A 19,486-nucleotide genomic window follows, 5' to 3' on the forward strand; every position below is an offset into this window, starting at 1 on the left:
CTCTGGAGTCAGACACAGAAAGAGACCTTCGCTGTGGGGCAACTGGAGAGATTTCATACAAGATGTGACAAATGAGCCACCAGGAATTTAAATAGATGAGGGCTGAGGAGTTGTGGGTTGGCAAGATGTGTGACAGAAATATGGAAACTGCACTAAGTGGGGAATATTCCTAAAATGGCAAAAGGCCAACAAGGCCAGAGCGCAGACCACCCCTCTGGGGAAGGGGGGGAGGAGGTGACACAGTTGAGGATCATGTGCCCAGCAAAGAGCTAGGCCTGGGGCTTAGACCAGTTGGCCTCTGAGACTCAGTTCACACTGCTAATAATAATAGCCAAAAAAATGATAACAATAATAACCATTTATTGAGCACTTACTCTGTGCTAAGCCCCTTTATATGGATTATTTTATTACATCTTCAAAATAAGTATTGCTATTACCCCTATTACACAGATGGGAAAACTAAGGCACACAGAGGTTGAATGGCTTGTCCACATCCACACAACTAGCAAGTGGCTGAGCTGGCATTTGAGCGCAGGCAGTCTGGCTCCAGCGCCTGCCCCACTCACCACCTAGTGAAGGGCTATTTGCGTCAAGAAATAAACAGAGGGCAGAGGATTCCCCTGGGAGAAAAGGGACCAGGCTTCAATTGCCTCCCTGTGCCCATCAAAGTCATTAAATCTGCCTGATGGCTCTGAACAGGGCTCTGAGAGCCTCTCTCAGCCCCCCACTCTGGTGCCAGATATGCACAGAGCATAAGACCCCAAGAGCCAGAGTGGGCAGCTGCTCTGGGAAAGAGAGAAATGGCCCTAGAATTCCTCCTGGCCACTCAGCAGGCACAGTCCTGGAGGCAGGGCCTCTCCACCTGGTGTGTCATGTCCGCAGACAGGTGACCACAGCATTTCCAGGCGCGGTTTTGTAACCAGTGGTTTCCCAGCATAGGCCAACAGCGCTCCCTGCTGTGCAGCCTGGGAAGGGCTCTGGCTTCATGAGTCATCTCCCACTTGGTCTGACCCACACGTCAACGACAATGGTGATTCTCTCCAACAGTGGCCCCAGCCTGGATTTAGAACCCACACCCTCACTGCTATCAGGGGAACTGCAATCCTACGCAATCGTCAAATAACCAGGCCTGGGACGCAGCTGGCTCAGGTGGAGGGGAAAGAGGCACTCCCCTTCTACCGCCAGGAAGCCCTATGGCCCCAGCCACGGTCTAAATGGCCTGTGGGGGTCATCTTGGGAGCACGAGAGGAGGAGCATCCAGGAAGGGCTGAACTTTCTGGTCTTTGCTAAGGGTGGATTTGGAGTTAGGGTCATATCGTAATTTGGCCAGGGGTGGGGGTGGTGTTAAAGAAAAAATGCCCTCAGGAATAGGCTGGTGAGGCTCAGACACTGAGTAGGTCTCTAAGCACTGGACTGGTACCTCATGCAGGAAGTGGTCTGACCCTCCCCAGGAGGAAGGTGGCAGGGCCCAGCAGGAGCTTCTACGGCAGGCTAGCCAGTACCCCACTTAAAGCAGGAAAGTTGAGGTAAAGGGCCCCCTATGACTGTTTCTCCACTGTGTTACTCAGTTTCACAAAACTCTTGGGCTAGGCTGGCCTGGAGCCATCTGCCCCGAGTCACAGATGTGGAAACCGAGAGTCAGGGAGCAATGACAGGCCCAAGGTCATAAAGTAAAACAGCCTGGCTTAAAATGTGCCCTCCTGACTCCCAGACTAGTGCACTGCCCACAGGCCTGGCCAGACAGGTCCAGGCACCAGGGAAAAGTTGCTGCCCCGCAGTGGGGCTGGAACTACTCTGGAACAGAAAGCCAGGGGAGACGGAGCAGCACCTGCCCTCTGGGCCTGGCAAAGCCATGGAGGGGTAAAAGCCTCCCTGGAGGGGGCAGTGGCCTCTGGTGGCCAGCACCTGGCCTGCCACCTTCTCTGGGAGAAGCTGGGGCCACGGGCTGCAGGCAGACAGAAAGGCTGGAGGCTCTGGGCCAGGAGGTCCAGGCTACAGCATGGTCTGGGAGGTGCTGAACGCCTCCACCTCCGCCTCCACCTCCGCCTCCGAGCGGCACCTCTGGGAGCAGAACCATAGGAAGAGGAAGAAACCTGCAGGAGGAAGTCTGGTCAGTGGGTGCACGGCAGGAGCAGGGGGGCCCACCCAGGACCTAGGGACCTCCTTGGCTCAGGTGACCTGGGCCTCCCAGAGGCACACAATTCTCAGACTCCCCTACTGTTGGTGGCCAGAAGGGACAGAGCATGGGAGCTGGAGGACCCAGTCACCTCGAGCAAATTGGAAGGTGACATGCTACCTGTGGGCAGTGTAGTCCCAAACCAGCCTGGATGGGGCCCTGTGTCACCCCACTGACCGGAGGCCCTTAGCAGTAAACAACTACCAACGGCACACCGCCAACCCCCACCCCGAGGTGCCTCCACGCCGCCCACAGGTCCTACCGTAGAACGAGTTGAAGATGGTGAAGAGGAAGAGCTGGGGCAGCAGGAAGACACCAAAGGAGAAGAAGGCCAAGGCCCAGGTGGTGCCAAGCAGCACGGTGAGGCCCAGCACGGTGACGGCATCCCGGCAGGCCCGGGCACGCAGTGCCTTCTCCTGCGCCCGAAGTCGGCTCAGGGTCCGCAGCGCCCAGGCCAGCACCACCAAGTTGAAGAGGGACATGAGGCCACCATAGCCCATGACCAAGACAGTGTGCACCCAGCGACTCCGCACCCAGCACCTGCAGGGGTGGGGAGTGCCCAGCTTGGTGTGGCTTCCGAGGCTGGGGAGACACCATGGTCTCGGGCTCAGACCCACTGCAGTGAAGTCCTGGGTCTGGCTTTCCAGCTAAGCCCCCACGATAGAACCCACCTGCCAACTTGCCCCACTCTCGGAAGCCCCCCAGGCCCTCCTGTCCAGCCACGCCGGTCTCTCTCGTCCCTTCATGACCTTACCCAACTGAAAACTCTCCCCTGCCTGCTTGCTATGGCCAACCTCTCCCCTTCCACTGCCAGGCCAGCTATCAACTTGTCCGATAATCCACTGGATCATTGGCCAGCCCCCCTCCCTGGAAACTTCTTCCACCATCTCATCACCACCTCTGTGCAATGGGATGCCCTGCCCGGGACCTGGCCCCACCTAGATGGGGCCAGCAGGCCAGCTCTGAGCCCTGAGTGAGCTGCTGCAGCTCGCAGCTCGCAGCCTGGTGGGGGGCACTCTCCACGTGCGCACCGAGGGGCAGAGTGAGCAGCAGGAAAACACCGAGAGCCAAGGAAAGAGTCAGAAAGAGGCCTGACAGTGGCCCCAGCCCTGCTCCTAGACTCTCGCTGAGACCTTCAAGCCTCTGTCTCCCAAGATTCCTTCAAAACAGGTGTGCCTTTTACCCAGACACCATGTCACATGCTTTCCACTGGTTAGGCATTCCACCCTCAGGATGACCCTAGGAAGCAGGTGCATAATCATCCCCACCCTACAGATGAGGAAACTGAGGCTCTGGCTTAGGAACACACACTAGTAAGAGCACGGGAGGCACTTGAAGCCCCGTGGTCTGAGCCCAGAGCCACTGCCCCTAACTGTCAGGGTCGCCTGCTTGGGCTCCCGTCACGGGCTTCTGCCACTGCAGTCACAAGCGTCCTTGAACATTACTTTGGGGATTCATGCAAGTGGCTGCATGTGGCCATGGGTCACACCTTGTCACTGTTACATGACGGTCCAGCGGGGGCAGCTCTGACACAGCCTGTTAACCCAGTGTCCTGTCGTTTTCTTAATTGCTGCTTGTGTTCAGGGTTTTGTAAATGTATGAGACAAAAGTCACAAACACCGGGTGAGAGCAGAAGGGAGAGGTCAGGAAGGTCAGGGGCAGCTGGGGGGGGCTCTCCGGCGGCCCTGTGCTACCGTGCTCCCATCCTGTGGGCGTGCCACTGCCGAGTCAGGCCTGCATCTCCTATTGTATAATAGAATACTTAATCGCACTCCTCTGAGAAACCAACCTGACCGCACAGCGAGAGGAATCAACCCCACCTGCCCTCCAGTCTGCGCCCAGAGCCCTCACCTCCCGGAGCCGGGAGGGGCAGTGGTGGGCGCCAGGCTCTGCTGGCTCCTGTTGGGCAGAGTTCTTTAGTTGCCTGTGCCTCAGCTTCCCCAGTGCAAGGGCTGACGACAGAAGGACCTACCCCTTGGTGTGAGGATGAAACAGCCCTCAGTGGTCCTGAGCTTGCATCAGCCAGGAAACGTAAAAAGGCTAAATGGCCAGCTGCTGGTCATGGGGCTACAGGGCTTTATTAAGCTATCCTCTCTACGTTAGCTGATGGAAACTTTTCTTAACAAGGTAAAGGTTAATGTCCTGAGCACAAGAAGCAGCAGCAGAGTCTGTCCCCCAGGCCCCCAGACCCCTGCCCCCCCAACACCCACTGAGCCTGGTCCCTGGCTGGGGTGTCCCAATCCCCACAGAGCTCCCTCCTCTGACTCCGGGGACTTGAGGGCTGGCAGTGCCATGCCAGGCACAGGTCGGGAGGAGCGGGAACCTGAGCAGTGGAGCACGGGGTGGGAGGGAGCGCAGTCAGGCACAGGCTGAGCTCCTGCTGGGAGCTGGAGGGGGCCTGGGCTGACAGCTGTGTATTGCCAGGAGGTGGAGGCCCTGCTGCCTTGGCCCTGAAGGCCCAAGAGAGGGCATCAGAGTCTGTCCCAGGGCTTCCTATTAGCTGGCCTAGAACATGGGCCTGCCCCTGGAGGGGACTCAGGGATCCCGCAGAGGGGGTGTGGCAAGCCCCCTGGAACGCACCTCCTGTTTAAGCACCAGCCCCCTCCTTGTCCCACAGCCAGTGCCCTGACGACAGCACATCCTGTCAGAGCCTCAGGCCACATGGCCCTTCTGCCAAAGACAGCCTGCCACAGCCCTGAGGACACTCACATGGACATGTTCTGGAAGCCCGCGCCATCTTCCTGGCTGTCGGAGACTGGGATCATGTAGGGTCCATACACTGAGCTCTTGACAGCAAGGAGGAACAGAACCAGGAGGGCTGGAAGCCCTGAGAGGGTGACACAGAGGCCCAGCATCTGTCAGGTGCCCCCAAAAGGGGTTGGTCATGGGCTCCCGGGGCTGCTAAAACAGAATTCCACTGGGCAGGTGGCAGGGAAAGAGACTGCTCTGAGCCTCCAGCTCCTGCCACATGGCCCAGCTCCAGAGCAATTAGTGTGACAGCCTTAGAGGAGGTTGTTTTCCAAGATGATATTAGAGAGGGCACTAGGGTGGGGTGATATGGCAGTAGTGGTCGCACTGGGAGGTGGTGGCTGAGAGTTAATGAGAGAGGGGGTTTGGGAACTGGTGAGGAGGCAGGGATAATAAAGAGAGGGACTAAGATGGTGATAGACATGCCCATGGTGGTGGCACCAGAGACAGTGATAAAGATGAGAATGTGATGGTGGTGACCATCGAGGTGGTGGTGGAGGTGATGGAGGTATTGGAGGTGGAGGTGATAGAAATGATGTGGTGGTATTGATGGTGCTGGTGTTGGAAGTAAAGGTGGTACTGGAGGTGATGATGGTGGTGATGCTATTGGAGGTGCTGGTGATGGAGGTGGAGATGGTGGAGGTAATGGAGGTGATGGATGTCGAGGTGATGGAAGTCAAGGCAGTATTGAAGGTAGAGGTGATGGAGGTGATGGTGGTGGTGACGGACATGGAGGTGATGGAGGTGATGGTGGTGGTGATGGATGTGGAGGTGGCAATGAAGGTAGAAATGGTGATAAGAATAGTAATGTAAAGAGTAGTGGTGGCGTTGATAGGGATGATGGCCGCTGGTGAGGAAGAGGAGAACGGGGAGGACAGGAGGGGCTAGATGTCCTCTCTGGGGTCTGAGGAAACAAGAGGGTGGGGGGCTCTGCTTACCCCAGCCCGCTGCACAGAGCTTGAGCAGGTATCGGTGGATGTGGATGTTGTAGACACGCCCAAGGAGCAGGTAGAGGTTGAAGCCTTCAATGGCCATCCAGGTGAGGCAGCTGAGCAGCGCGAAGTGCAGGACGGCAGCCAGCACTGTGCACGCTGACCCAGGCACGGAGGCCGCGGCCAGCCTCGGGCTCAGCAGGAAGGTGGCATTCAGCAGCAGCACAGAGGCATGCTGGTTCGTGTGGATTTTTGTCACGGAGTCACTCTGCTTCCTGCAGGTAGAAGCACGGCCCTCTGTGGCCTGGGGACATCACCTAAGCAGTGCCACCCCCGGGCTCATAGATAGACAATGATGGGGACACTGAGGTCAAGAGAGAGTACGAATCCAACAGCTGCCACACTGAGGGGCTGGTATCCTGCCTCCCAGCCTCTGCCCCAAGGAGAAGCCCTCCCTACTTTGGAAGAGCAAGTGGGAAAGGAGGGGGAATCTGAGAAGCGCTGATGGGCAGACCCAGCACTGAGGCAGGGGATTACCTCACTTGGAAGTGCCACAGGATAGTGAGCAGTGAGGCCATGATAGAGATGCTGCAGCCCACCAGGGAGATGTATGTGAGAGGCACCAGCCACTCTGCGGGGACTGGGGCTGGGGACAGTTGCTGTGGGAGGGAAGAAGGACTACAGGCCAGAAGCATGGAAATGCCCTCCCCATGCTGAGAGGGACCTAAGAAGGACCTCAGCTCCAAGCCTTCCTGCCCCACAAACCCTCCGTGGTCCTGGTTTGCAGCCCTGGCAGTCATAGTGGCTTCTGCCTGCTCCCCCTTCCTCCCAAGTCAACTCCTATCTTCCCTTTCTCTATAATATCTATGAGATCTCTCCTCCTCTATGAGAACTTCTCCTCCCTCCCTATCTATGCACATGGGTGGACCCACCGTTTCTCCCCCTATTTGTGGACAGGTGCACGAGGCCCAGCCTCTTAAGAGCCTTCCCTCCCTCTGCCCACAGAGATTGGTTAAGGGATGGGCATGTGACACACTGTAGGCTAGTGGGACTCAGTCCCAAGACTTTGGCTGGCAGAATTGAATGAGAGAAGCTCTTACTCCACTGGTCTGCAAACTGGTAGGACATGAGCCTGGAGCTGCTGGCACCCATATTATTAGCCCATGGAGAGATCTGTCAGAAGGCTAGGCCCGCACAAAGCAAGCACAGTTGAAAGACAGAGGTAAAGTCCTGTCTTGATGATATTGAGTGCCTGGATCAAACCATGCCTGAAGGCTAACCCAGCCTTTTCAGGAACATGAGCCCAGAGTTTTTTTATTTCTTCTTTAAGCCCATTTAAGTTGGATTTGTTGTCCCTTGCAACCTCCTTCAACTTGCTCCTCTGTCCTAGACACAGGGCCCTCATTCAGGCTGGATGCACACATACCATGAGAACAGCAAAGTAGCTGAGGTGGTGGCAGCGGCAGAGCACCTGGAAAGGTGAGGGCTGCTCTGTGCGACAGCCCTCAGGGCTCCAGACCCCCCAGTGGTGCTGGCTGGCTCCCTCCTTCCAGAAGACAGGTTGCTGTGTAGCCTTCCTAAGGGGAAATGCAGGAGTTGGGTGTGTCCCAGGGCTCCAGGGGAGGGCTGTGGGTCAGGGTCTGGAAATTCTGAGGGTCAAAGGTGATTCAACTGCACTCTCGTCAAGATTGTGCAGATAGTGGATGGACTTTGGCATCAGACAGGCCCAGATCACAGCACTACCTCCACTATGGACTCTCAAGAGTGACCTGGGCAAGCTGATGAGCTTCTCTCAGCTTCAGTTTATTCATTTGCAAAATGCAATCATTTAAAGCCAAGTCTCAAGAAGGGTGGAAAAAGTAAAGGCAATAAGGAATCCTGAGTGCCCAGCTCTGGCTTATAGAGTACGTGGTCTGTGATCAACTGTCCCCTTCCCCCTCCTCTCTGTAGGGAACAATGATGGTGCAGACCCAAGCCCAGTGGGGCAGAGTCCCATCCACAGACATCCTTGACACCAAACCATGGGGTGGAGGTGGGGGGAAATGACACAGACAGCGCCATGATAAATACTGAGGAAAGCCCACAGGGAAGAGAGTAAGTCCAGCACTTCGGCCACCATCTTGTCACAGAGTGAAGTAGTCGAGGCAGGAAGCCATTACTGAGAGATGGAAAGAGACTGAGCCATGATGTCATTGTATCAGCTCCTGGATCCTGCCATGCCTGAAGCTGGTGAACACTGGACACTTCGTGTACATAAGCCAGTAAGTCCCCTTTTGTGCTTAAGCTAGCTTGGGATGGTTCTGTATCACTTGTAACTCAAAAAGAATCCTGACTAATGCAGTGAGGAAAAGCTTCTCTCTCTTATTTCTTTGACAGGAATTTTCAAAAAGTGATGAATTTAAAACAATTTGCCTCCAAGATGGTTCCACAGGTTTGGGTTTAGTTTCAACAGGAGATCCACAAAGGGGCAGAGGTGAGACGGAAATGGGGGCACCCCCAGAGGTACCATGCTTTGGTTGTGCCAGAAGCTGATGTTGACCGGCTCCCTGAGGTTGTTCACGTGTCCATGACCCAGCTGGGCTCCCAGGACATAATTATTGAGCAGAGGTGAGTTGGTATTCTGGAAGGACAGCAGAAAAAGGGGTGACTGGAGGGGACATGAGGAGACCTGGATGAGGCCTGAGAGCCCCCCTGCTCCAGCCCCTCCTTCCTGGGCAGGAGCCAGCAGCATGCCTCTCATGTGTGCAGCGTGGGGCCAGCCTCCCAGCCTGTACACGTGCTGTCCCCTCCCCGCAGCCCCCCTCCACTCTCCATGCATTGAATGTGTTCCGGCCTCATAGCTCCCACCTCACCACTCTCCTAACTCATTCTCAAAGCCAAGGTTAGGAGGCACCTTCTCCAGAAGTCCCCCTGGTCTGCTCACTGGGAACCACCCCAACCCCACCCTGACTCACTCATCGCTTTGGATCCCTATGGCTGTGATGCTCCTGAGCTAAAATGAACTCACTAAGGTCCCTGTCTAATTGTCGAGCTCGGGAGCTCTCTGAGGACAAGGATGCTGTGACCTTCCTGTCTGTCTCCCACCATGGAACAGGCATATACAGAGCAGGTTTCTTAGGGCTCATTTGTCATTGTGCCTTCCACCATTTGCTGAAACTGAGACCCAGAGGGGGCAATGGCTGGCTTGGTTTGAACAGTAGGCTGGCCCCACTTGGTGCTGGTCGCTGCCCAGAGGCCAGAGAGTGGCATGAAAGCCTGCGGTGCCCCTGGGAAGGGGCCGGCGGCCCCCCTGCCTGGCTCGTGGCACTGACCTGGAAGAAGTGGGCTGTGAAGAGGTAGATGAGATGAGTCGCAGCTCTTTGGGGCCAGTCCTGCAGGCGTCCCGAGTGAGCTCGGCGGGGAACTGCATGGCGTGCCCAGCCCGCACCTGCGGAGGGCCTGGAACAAGCTGAGCCTGGTGTCCAGGCCTCCAAACCCGGCTCCAAGACTTTCAGTTGCCCACACTCCCCGGGAAGCCTTCCCAGCCTTAACCTGGGCGTTTCCTTCCCTGGAGCCTCTACATACAGACCCCCTCCACCCAAGCTGCACCTCCTCCCAAACTGCCCAAGATCCCAGGTCTCCCCTCCAGGCTGCTTAGGTTTTGAATTTGGGTTATTTCCTGACCCAGCTGGGACCCCTGAGGACGGAACATCTCAGGCCCCAGCACCCAGGCTTGCAGGAATCACACCAGGGTTCTCAAAGGAGCCCAGTTCCCTGCCCTGTCCCACTGCTGCCACCCCCAGGGACCTGCAAAAGCAGGACGTGGGTGCTGCCCTTGAGGCCCAGAGCACCCTTCTTTCTGTCATTCACATGAGGAACACCAGCCCTTGTTTTACAGAGGAGGCAGCTCACAGCTATTACAGCAGAGCCCAGATTGGTGTGGGGGTCAAGTCTAGACCTTAAGGCCCCGGAGGATTTCTGGAGTGGAGGCACTGGCCACCCCAATCCCCTGCGGCCTCTGACCTGGGGCATCGGCTTCAGAGAGGTGCTGCTCAGCGACAGGCCGGGGAAGTCGCAGCCCAGCTTGAAAGCCAGGGTGTGGATGGTGTGTGTCTGCAAGGTGAGGTTGTAGCCCGGGAAGCTGGCATTCAGCAGCCTCCACTCCAGGCCACGCATGAGCCTGAAGGCAAAAGAGATGGCCAGAGCCTGGAGTGCGGGCCAGGCTGAGGGAGGCTCGAGATGGCCTGGAGGGCCGGGGCCTCCCCGACCCCACACCCTGGCACTCCTGCCTCCAGACTGTTGCACACACAATATCCCTGGCACACTCCTACTCCCCACCCCACTCCCCTGCTTCTCCAGATTAACACTTATTCAGGTCCCAGTTTGCTGAAACCTCCTCTGGGAAGCCTTCCCTGGCCACTCCGCACTGAATGAGTGAAGTACTCCATGGTCCCTGTGCTCCCTGGCCAGACATCAGCATTGACCTCCCACCCAGAGCTGTTCTGCCTTTGGGTCACAGATCCTGGACAGTCTGGCCCAAGTCTTGGAGCCTCTCCCCAGAAAAGCACAAAGACCCTGCAATTCTTCATCTGGTTTCATGGCATCCAAGGTTACAAGCCCCCAGCCAAACAGGAAACCTGATGAGAGCAGGGACATATCCTGCATCTCCAGAGTCTAGTGCCAGGTACACAGCAGGTACTCAGTAAGTGTGTGTTGAATAAATGAATTAATGGTCTACACGGACAACCCTGGACCAGTGCAAGCTGGGGGTGGGAGGCACAGCTGACTCTAGGTGGTTGAGGACAGACACCCAACTCACTCAGCAAGGGGAGGAGTCAAGCTCCTCTTCTGGGTGGCCATCTCCATTTTCTCCATCCAGCGCAGGAGGTCTTGGGATGCCTCTGTGGGGAGCAAGTCAGACCTCCAGCCCAGCCTTTGTCTGCAGCAGCCTCTGGGCCTTCCACCCTAGCCTGAGACATCAGGTCACCCCAGGAAGCCTAAAGCCCCTTTTCAAATTCCCTTGGTTTGAGGCCTCCCTCTCTCACAGGGCAGCCAGGGGCCTGGACTAGGTTTGCACCCGCATCCCCCAGCTCCACAGAGCCTTCTTACCCACTGTCACACTGTGAGAAGTCACGAGGCACAGGCAGAAGAAAAGGGCCCCACGGTGATCCATGTCCTGTGCCCCGTCTCCTCCAAGAACCGGCTCCTGCCCTGGAAAAGGCAAGTGCTGTCATCACCATGGCAAAAGAGCAGCCTCTAGCATCTAGGTGTCCGGCATGTCCCATGGATAGGACATCAGTATCTTTGTGGTCCTCGCTACTCCTGCATTTCACAGACAGGGAAACAGAGCCCAGAAAGCAAGTGGTGGTACTTTGCTTGAGGCTCTCTGAAGCCAGGTCTCTATGACTGCAGAATCCTTGACTGTTTAGTAATGCCTGCCATTAGCAGCTCTACCTGAGTCACTAACCCCTCCCAAAAAAGAGTCTCTCTGGGGGCTTCTCCAGGACCCTGATCTCACCCAGCAGGAGGTGGCTTGGGAATAAGCAACATGTAACCTGTCCAGCAATGTCATTAACTCACCACATGACCCGGGGAAAGGATCTGTTCCTCTCTGGACTCATTTTTCTTTAAATAAACTTGAGCTTAGATGCAGCACATTTATATCTATTCCCTGAAACTCCATGAAAATGAGAGTGAATGAGTAAAACAGGCACAAATCCACACAGACAGACAATGGGAAAGAGGACAACAGCCGATAAGAGCTGTCAGCAAAACTTTGGAGGCTACAATACAGGTGGCCACCTGGTAATAAATGTTGCGGATCATAAAAAGTTGAACCCAAGTGCCTGCAGTGGGGAGAGAGGTGTGGAGTGGTCAGCTAGTCTCAGCCTCACAACCTAGGAGCACTTAAGAACTGAAGGCATTGGGAACCTCTGAAGTGGGGATGAAGAGTGAGCCTAAAAATGGGGGATTCTTGGTTGGAAGCCTTTAAAATGATCAGCTAGGTCCCCAGATCTCTGTCATCTGGGGTGTTCAGGGCCATTCCTCAGGACCCTACCATCCTCAACGTCACTCCAGCATAAAGTTCATTCCCTGGAGACCGTGCACCATGGAGAATCTGAGGGGAAGGGTGGGGTGCCAGTCAGATATAGAAAAATTAAGCCTTTATGCTCCCCACCTCCTCCTCTACCAGCTTCCAGAAGGCAGCAGAAGCTCGGTGAGGATGCTCCAAGGCAAGAGAGACTTCTTCTCTGAAGAACTGGCCACTTCAAGAACAACATCCTGTAGCTACTGATGTTTTAGTGTTCCTCACTGAAATGACCAGGACAATATTTATTGTGAAGGTTCACCAGTTACCGAGTCCTGCCAAGCAATTAAGCTTTTAGTGCCCCACTCTTGGAGATGAATGCCCACCCAAGGATCACTAGGTATTTTAAAACAAATACCCTCTTTCAGGAAGCTGCTGGAGGATGTGCTCCAACAAAATGAGGGTGTAAATCATAAGACATAGGGTAAAGGAAATGCCACCAGAGGAGAGGTGAAGGTACTATTTACTATGTAAGGATCTATCAGTAGAGGAATAGTTCAGAAATAGTTAAATAAATTGCAGTTCAGTAACACCCTGCAAAAGAGTTTAGCTATTTCTTATCAAATGAAACCTGCACCTATCACATGACCCAGCAGTCCCACTCTTGGGCATTTATCCCCGAGAAATAAAAACTCATGTTCACACAAAGGCCTGTATACAGACTTCACAGCAGCTTTGCTTGCAATAGCCCCAAATTAGAAACAATCCCAATGTACCTTCAATGAGTGAACAGTTGAACTGGGGAACATCCTTACCGTGAAATACAATTAAGCAATAAAAAAAACTATTGATACACACCACTTGGATGGGTCTCAAGGAAACTCTGCTGAGCACAAAAAGCAATCTCAAAATGTTGCATACTGTATGGTCTGATTTATATAACATTCTTGAAATAACAAAATTATAGAGATGGAGAATAAATGAGTGGTTGCCAAAGGTTGTGGGGGAGGGGGTGTTACTTTCTTGTGTGTTCTGTAATTGTTTGAGCTTTCTACAACAAGCATGTATTGCCCTCACAGTAGAAAAACAGGTTTTTTAATGATTAAGATTTTTTGGTGTGTGTTCCAAATGACTATCATTTTGAAAAAAATCATGGTGACGTATTACTTAGGAAAAACAAAAAAACACGTTGCAAAACAATGTAATCCAATCCTTGTAAAAAATCCTATTTTTTATATATAAAAATCTGGAAGATTCCCATCAAGGCATAAGAAGTAATCACTTCTGGGTTGTGAGATTCTGGATTTATTTTCTAAAATCCATACATTATAGTTACACATGTCTCAATTTTGATTTACTCTTCAGATAACTTAGATTTTACATCTTTCAAATATGAACAATAAATAAATACAAAAAAGGAATAAAATGTAAAGTATCTCTGCCTCATGTGTCTCCTGACCACTCAGTTCCCAATTAGTCACCCCCAGGCAACCTTGGTGTTAAAGTTTTGTGTATCTTCCAGAGTTTCTTCATACAAATATCAGCAAATATGATTTCCCCCATTTTATTTTTTTTAAAAAGTGGCACAATATACATACTGTCCTGCACTTTGCTTTTTTCACTTGAAAATATGTCTTGGAGAACTTTCCATAACAGTGCCTACAGCTCTACTTTTTCTTTGACTACTGCACGCATAATCAAATGTTGTAGGGATGAACCATAATTTACCCAACCAGTTCCTGGTTAGCAGCCATTTGTGCTGGTTCCAGTCTTTTGCACTTATAAACAGTGCAGCTGTACTTACCTTATTTCCCACATGTGCAAGTTCATCATCTGCCCATTTTTATATTGGGTTAGATTTTTCCTTGTGAACTTCTAGAAACTTTTTGCATAATAGGAAAATGAGCTCTTTGTCTATTATATGAATTGCAGATATCTTTTCCCAGTTAGCCATTTGCCTTTTAACACTATGTATAGTCTTTTCACCATGTAGAAATCTTTTTTCTATTTATAATTTTTGTGTAATGAAAAGTACCATGATTTTCTCTTTTGGCTTCTGGATTTTGAGACATAGCTAGAAAGGCCTTCCCTATGCCAGTGTTATGAAGGATACCCCCTAAGTTTCTTCTAGTACCTTGAAGGTTTCACTTTTTACACTGGAATCTTAATCTATCTGCATTGACCCTGGAGTATAGTATGAGATTTGGAGGTGATTTTTTTCCAAGTGGTCATCCTTTTGTCTTAATACTACTGATTAATAAATGTGGTCATTTTAAAAGAGGATAGAGATTTTGGACTCATGGAGTGCTGCGTTCTTATTTATTGGGCTACTTGGTTATTTATCTGGCTGTGTTACCTTGAGCAATTCACTTACCCTCTCAGAACTTCAGAGAAGAGTTGAGGGAAAAGGTTTGGGGAGAGAAAGGAGCCGCTGAAGGAAACCATTTGAAACATTTCAGGAGAGAAACCCGAGGACCTGATAGTGCAGAAAGACCTCGGGTCATCCTGTCCACCCCTCACTATATGAATGGGGAAACTGAAGCCCAGACAGCCATTTGGCTTGACCTCCAGGGTTTGGAGCGTAAGGCTGGGTTCCTCCATCTGCAGAGGGAAAAGGGGCCTAACTTCACCAGCAGCTGGAGAAATCAAGGATGTAGCAGAAGTGACACCTCCTCCAAGCACCCCAAATAGAAGTTGTGGTTTCTACCCCTGCTCCCAAGAGCAGACCGCAATCTTCACTTCCACTTGTGACCTCCAACACCCCTCTTCAGCCCTCCAAACGGGCCACCACACACCATTCTCCCACACCTGCACCCATCTCATTCACCCTGTAATTTGTTACTTGGGGCCCTCTGGGAAACAGAAATCCCTCACCTGACTTCCAAGTTAGCTCCAGTTGATTGTGGGGAACCTGAAAACCACACAAGAGTTTGCCCAAGGTTACAGCCAGTGGTCAAGCTGGGACTCAAAACCTGGGCTGCAGAAGCCAGGTCCAGTGCTGTCTTCACCTCGTGTGCTGCAGCCTCCCAAAGATGGCTGTGTGGACAAGTGAGACTCTATTTAGGTCAATAGACAGACGAGGAGGCATGCAGAGCACAGAATGGAGCCTTCGGAAGATGCAAATTTGATAACCAGTTCCAGTACTCAGTGCCTGGGCTATGAAGTTGGGCAAGGAACTTGACTTCTCTGCACTTCCAGTTTTTTCAACTGTGAAATGAGACCAAGGAGACTTATTTCCCAGGCAGAGAGACTCAAACAACCACTTCCATGAGCCTCACTTCAGAGAATCAGAGCCTGACCCACGTCTAGAGCTCTGACCCAAAGTACCCAGCCAGGACTACATATGAGCACAAGACTTGGGGACCCCTGCCTCCCTCCCCAGAGCTGACCATGCACACCCCCTGCCCATCCTCTCCTCAACAGCGCCAGGACCTGCGAACCAGCCAGGTTCCCAAATAGAGTCCCAGCTACTCCTGCCAACCACAGCTTGGAGCTGCCCCCTCTGGCCTCATTCACTGAGGAATGAACCTGTGGTCTCTGAAGAAAACCCTGACAGGTGCTATTATTAGCCCCATTTTACAGGCAGAGAAAGGGAGGACACGCTAGAGCCCAACAGGGAGCCTGATGGAGCCAGCGCCAGAGCCTTCTTCCTGAGACACACTGTCCCCAGGCTGCAGTCCAGGTGCCTCTGGGAGGAGCTGCACCTGCTCCAATCCGCCCAGCACAAACTCTGTGCCAGGCCCTCATCATTGACACCTGAGGTACAGGTTACTAGAGTAACCCCATTTTACAGATGAGGAAACTGAGGCCCAGAAAAATCTAATAACTTGCCCCATTCACATGTGGGGAGCTAAGATTTGAACCCAGTGCCTAACAACTCCTTAATTTAAATCCTCCCTGTTTTTTGGAAACAAAGATTTCTACACTCCCTGAGATTTAGAGCTGCCCCCAGAGGCCCAGGAAAGGGTGAAGGGAAGGAAGGTGGATCCCCGGCTTGTTGCTCTGGGGAGGCCCCCAGTCCTGCCCTGGCCTGGGCAGGGCCATGCCCAGTGCACATGGGGGAGCCTGTGGACAAGGACAGAGAGCTCGGAGAGTGGGGAGGAGAGGCCCAGAGGGGCTGACCTGTGAAGCCTGCTGCTGCTGTCCTGCTGTGTCTGCTGTCTGCAGGAAGAAGGGGAAGGCAGGAACTTCTGTGCTGTGGCGGCCTCTCAGGCTCTCCCCTCCCCACACCCCACACCCACACATCTTCACTTCTCCCTGCTCTCTTCACCCCATGCTGGCACACCGCATTCTCACTTCACTTCTTTCACCATTAACAGCCTTTTTGTCTTCTCTGAGCAGATGGCTTGCCCAGATGACCCACCGGTCTCAATCCCTGGAGCCTCCAGCACTTCCTTTGCAGTGTTTCCATGTTGCACTGAGAGGGGGAAGGCTAGCCAACCCAGCACGCTGCAGGGCTCAAGACCCCTCACTTCCGCACCCCTGGGCAAGAGATGCCACCTCCCTGAGCTTCAGTTTCCCCACCTGTAGAAAAGGGAGTATGAACCCTGGACCACAATCAATGAGGTTGATGCTGGCAAGGCCCTCAGGCAAGGGCTGAGTCAGGCTGCAGGGCTCGAGTATCATTTACTGGCTGGGTGACTGAGCAAGTGATGGAAACTCTCTGACCCCTGGTTTCCCATCTGTGAACTGGAGATAATGAGAGCAGCACCTCCTGGGGGAGTGCGGGGCTTATATAAGGTACTGCAAAGCCACCAGAAGTGCCCCAGAAAGCCCCCATGCTTCACAGAGGGGTAGACTGAGGCCTGGAGAGGACAAGGGCCTGGCCCAGAGTTACCCAGTGCAGAGCTCTCTGGGGAAGGGCCTTATTGAGGGCAGAATTCAGAAAACATGGCCCAAATTGTGGATCTAGAAGACCAGCTCTGAGCCAGAGGCCTAGACAAGCCTGTCCTCCAGCCACTTCCTCCACAGAACCCTAAGGGAAAGGGGAAGCAGCTGTTGTGTTGGTGGGGTGACCGGGTACTCTCTCTTGCTCAGGCCCTAGCCAGACACTCTGGGAGAACTCTGACTCAGGAATGCACCTTTCTGCTCCCCAGGATGAGATGGGGGTGTAGCAACAGGGACAAAGCAGGCAGGTCCTAACACAGTCTCCCTCCTCTCTGCCCCCACCCCAGGGCCCATTGAGCATCAACCTAAGCCCAGACCCCAGGTAGCTCAGGAAGGGGGTGGGGAGCTGCTCCTTGGAGGGCAGGGAGATCTGGGGAAGCACAGGTCCACATATCCAGACCCCTGCTGGGTGCAGTGCAAAGGCTTTGCAGGGATATTGGTGTACCTGGGCCCTGACCCCTCAGTCACACTCCTGTGGGGTGACTTGGGCAAGCCCTTGCCTTTGTCTGTACTTTGGTTTGCTATGACCACAACCCAGACCTTGAGCTCCAGGCCCTTCCTCTCTGAGATCTCCTGCCTACCTGTAGGGCTGCAATGCCAGCAGCCTTCCACATGCTGTCTGACCCCAGACGGCTGCTCTTGGGCCCAGGGGGAAGCCCTGCTTACCCGGAAGCCCCTCTATTTTCCATCCTGGATCTGTGCCAGCCTCATGAAGCCCTGCCTCAGTTGGGGAAGCTGGTTTTACTTAGCCCACTCTCTAGATCCTGGAACTCATCGATAAGACACCCCCACCTCAAGAGTCAGCAGTGGCTCCCAACTGCCTTCATGGTCTAGCCTCTACTTCCAACCAGCTCCAGATGGGCTTGCCATAGTCACACCTACCTCCCTGCTCTGTGGTCCCAGCAGTGACATGTACCTGGGCAGCATGCCAGCTCCTCTCCATCCCTCAGGGCTCAGCTTGAGTGCTGCCTCCTCTGGGAAGGTACTCAGCTGCCAGCTCCCCTAAAAATTACTCCAGATGCTTCAGCCTTAGGAGGCATGTCAGTCCCTTGTTCAGTCCCCAGGCAGGCAGGAGGGCAAGTCACCGCCTACATCTGACCCTGGGAAAGCCACCCACCATCCCTAACGAAGTATCCCTCCACAGGGGGCTACTCACCCTAGTGATCAGCAAGAGGATGGTGAGGACCCTGACAGGATATTGGATAAAATGAGTCACACCTTGGAAAAGTCATTTACTTTCCGTCTTTTTCAGTCCTGGCTGCATCAAGGAGAAGACTGTGTTTAGAGCTAAGTGGTGTCTAACCCTCTCTACCCTGACTTGTGTCCTTTCGGTTTCATATGTTAACCTTTAATTGTATGTCGACATAGAAGACAAAATAACTTATTTTTAATGATTTTTTGTGGAAAAATATACATAAAATGTACCCTTTGAACCATTTTGAAGTGTACAGTTCTGTGAACTAAGTGTATTCATATTTCTATGCAACCATCATCACCGTCCATTACTAGAACTTTGCCATCCTCCCAAACTGAAACCCTGTTCCCATTAAACAGTAACTCCCTACTCCCCACTCCCCACAGTTCCTAGTACCTACCATGCTACTTTCTGTCTCTGTGGATTTAACTGTTCTAGGAGCCTCACAAAAGTGAAACCACAATATCTGTCCTTTGTGACTGGCTTATTGCACTTAATATAATGTCAATCCATGACATAGTGTGCTATCACATTTTCCTTCCTTTTTAAAGCTCAGTAATATTCCTTTGAGTGTATAGACCACATTTTATTTATCCTTTTATCCACCAACAGACACCTGGGTTGTTTCTACATTTTGGCTATTGTGAATAACGCTGCTATGGACATAGGTGTACAATTATGTCCCTTTTAACAATGAGAAAGTTTCTAGCTGGATTTCAATACCATGGCTTACATATTAATTTTTATGATCATCCTCTCTTTACATTAACTGAAACAGATTTCCTGTTTCCCCTAGAATACAAATACATCCTAAAAAGTTATATGATTTAAAGAAAAAATGCTCTGTGCTGATGGCAAGAAGTGGTGAAATAAGTGTAGTGCTGAAGTGTGGGAAATATTAACACAAGCCTCAGTCAAAACCCCACTGTGGAGGCGGGTGGGTGGATGGATAAAAATGCACAAAATCTCAATCATAATATAAGCTGGTCTTGGGGATGGAAGCGCAGCACGGAGAATATAGTCAATGGTTCTGTAATATTTTTCTATGTTGACAGTATCTGTACTAGTTGGAGTGAGGATTTAATAATGTGGGTAACTTTTGAACCACCTTGTTATAACTTGAAACCAATATAACATTGTACACCAACTATACTTCAATTTTTTTTTTTAAACCCACCATGCTGAGCTGGGGAGAGAAACCCCTCAGGGGGGCACTGGGAAGCTAATACCAGATTAGCACTGCATCCAGAGAGCTGCCTGGGCGTGTAGATTTAGGGCCAGGCAGGGAAATAGTAAAATCAAAAAATTCAGATCTGGGCTCTGAGACCTCCCCAGCTGTGTGGCTCTGGGCCTATCACTTGACTTCTGATTCTCACTTTTCTCATGATGGCATGATGATAACAACACCCAGTTTACAGAATGGCTGCAAAACTAAGGTAAGTCATATGAACTGCTAAGTCTAGGGTCAGCATCCATCTTGGTTCTATGACTGGATGACTGGGTGCCACCCCCGACCCACCCACCCCTCACTCCCTACCAGA

At 52.5% G+C, this 19,486-nt stretch overlaps 1 protein-coding gene across 1 annotated transcript; it reads right to left on the reverse strand.

The window, feature by feature from the left end:
• Positions 1–370: 370 nt before the first annotated feature.
• LOC108407474 (adhesion G-protein coupled receptor G5) lies at positions 371–16,074 on the reverse strand. Its single transcript, XM_073225972.1, is given in 14 exon segments — positions 371–2,093; positions 2,439–2,716; positions 4,886–5,003; positions 5,863–6,131; positions 6,394–6,515; positions 7,283–7,412; positions 7,414–7,433; positions 8,363–8,476; positions 9,164–9,283; positions 9,859–10,015; positions 10,655–10,736; positions 10,945–11,046; positions 14,738–14,899; positions 15,986–16,074. Coding segments are annotated over 12 exon segments (1,575 nt in total). The 5' UTR covers positions 11,009–11,046; positions 14,738–14,899; positions 15,986–16,074; the 3' UTR covers positions 371–1,992.
• Positions 16,075–19,486: the final 3,412 nt, after the last annotated feature.

The sequence above is a fragment of the Manis javanica genome, chromosome 17, assembly GCF_040802235.1.
Source record: "Manis javanica isolate MJ-LG chromosome 17, MJ_LKY, whole genome shotgun sequence".
In the NCBI taxonomy this organism is placed as follows: Eukaryota; Metazoa; Chordata; class Mammalia; order Pholidota; family Manidae; genus Manis; species Manis javanica.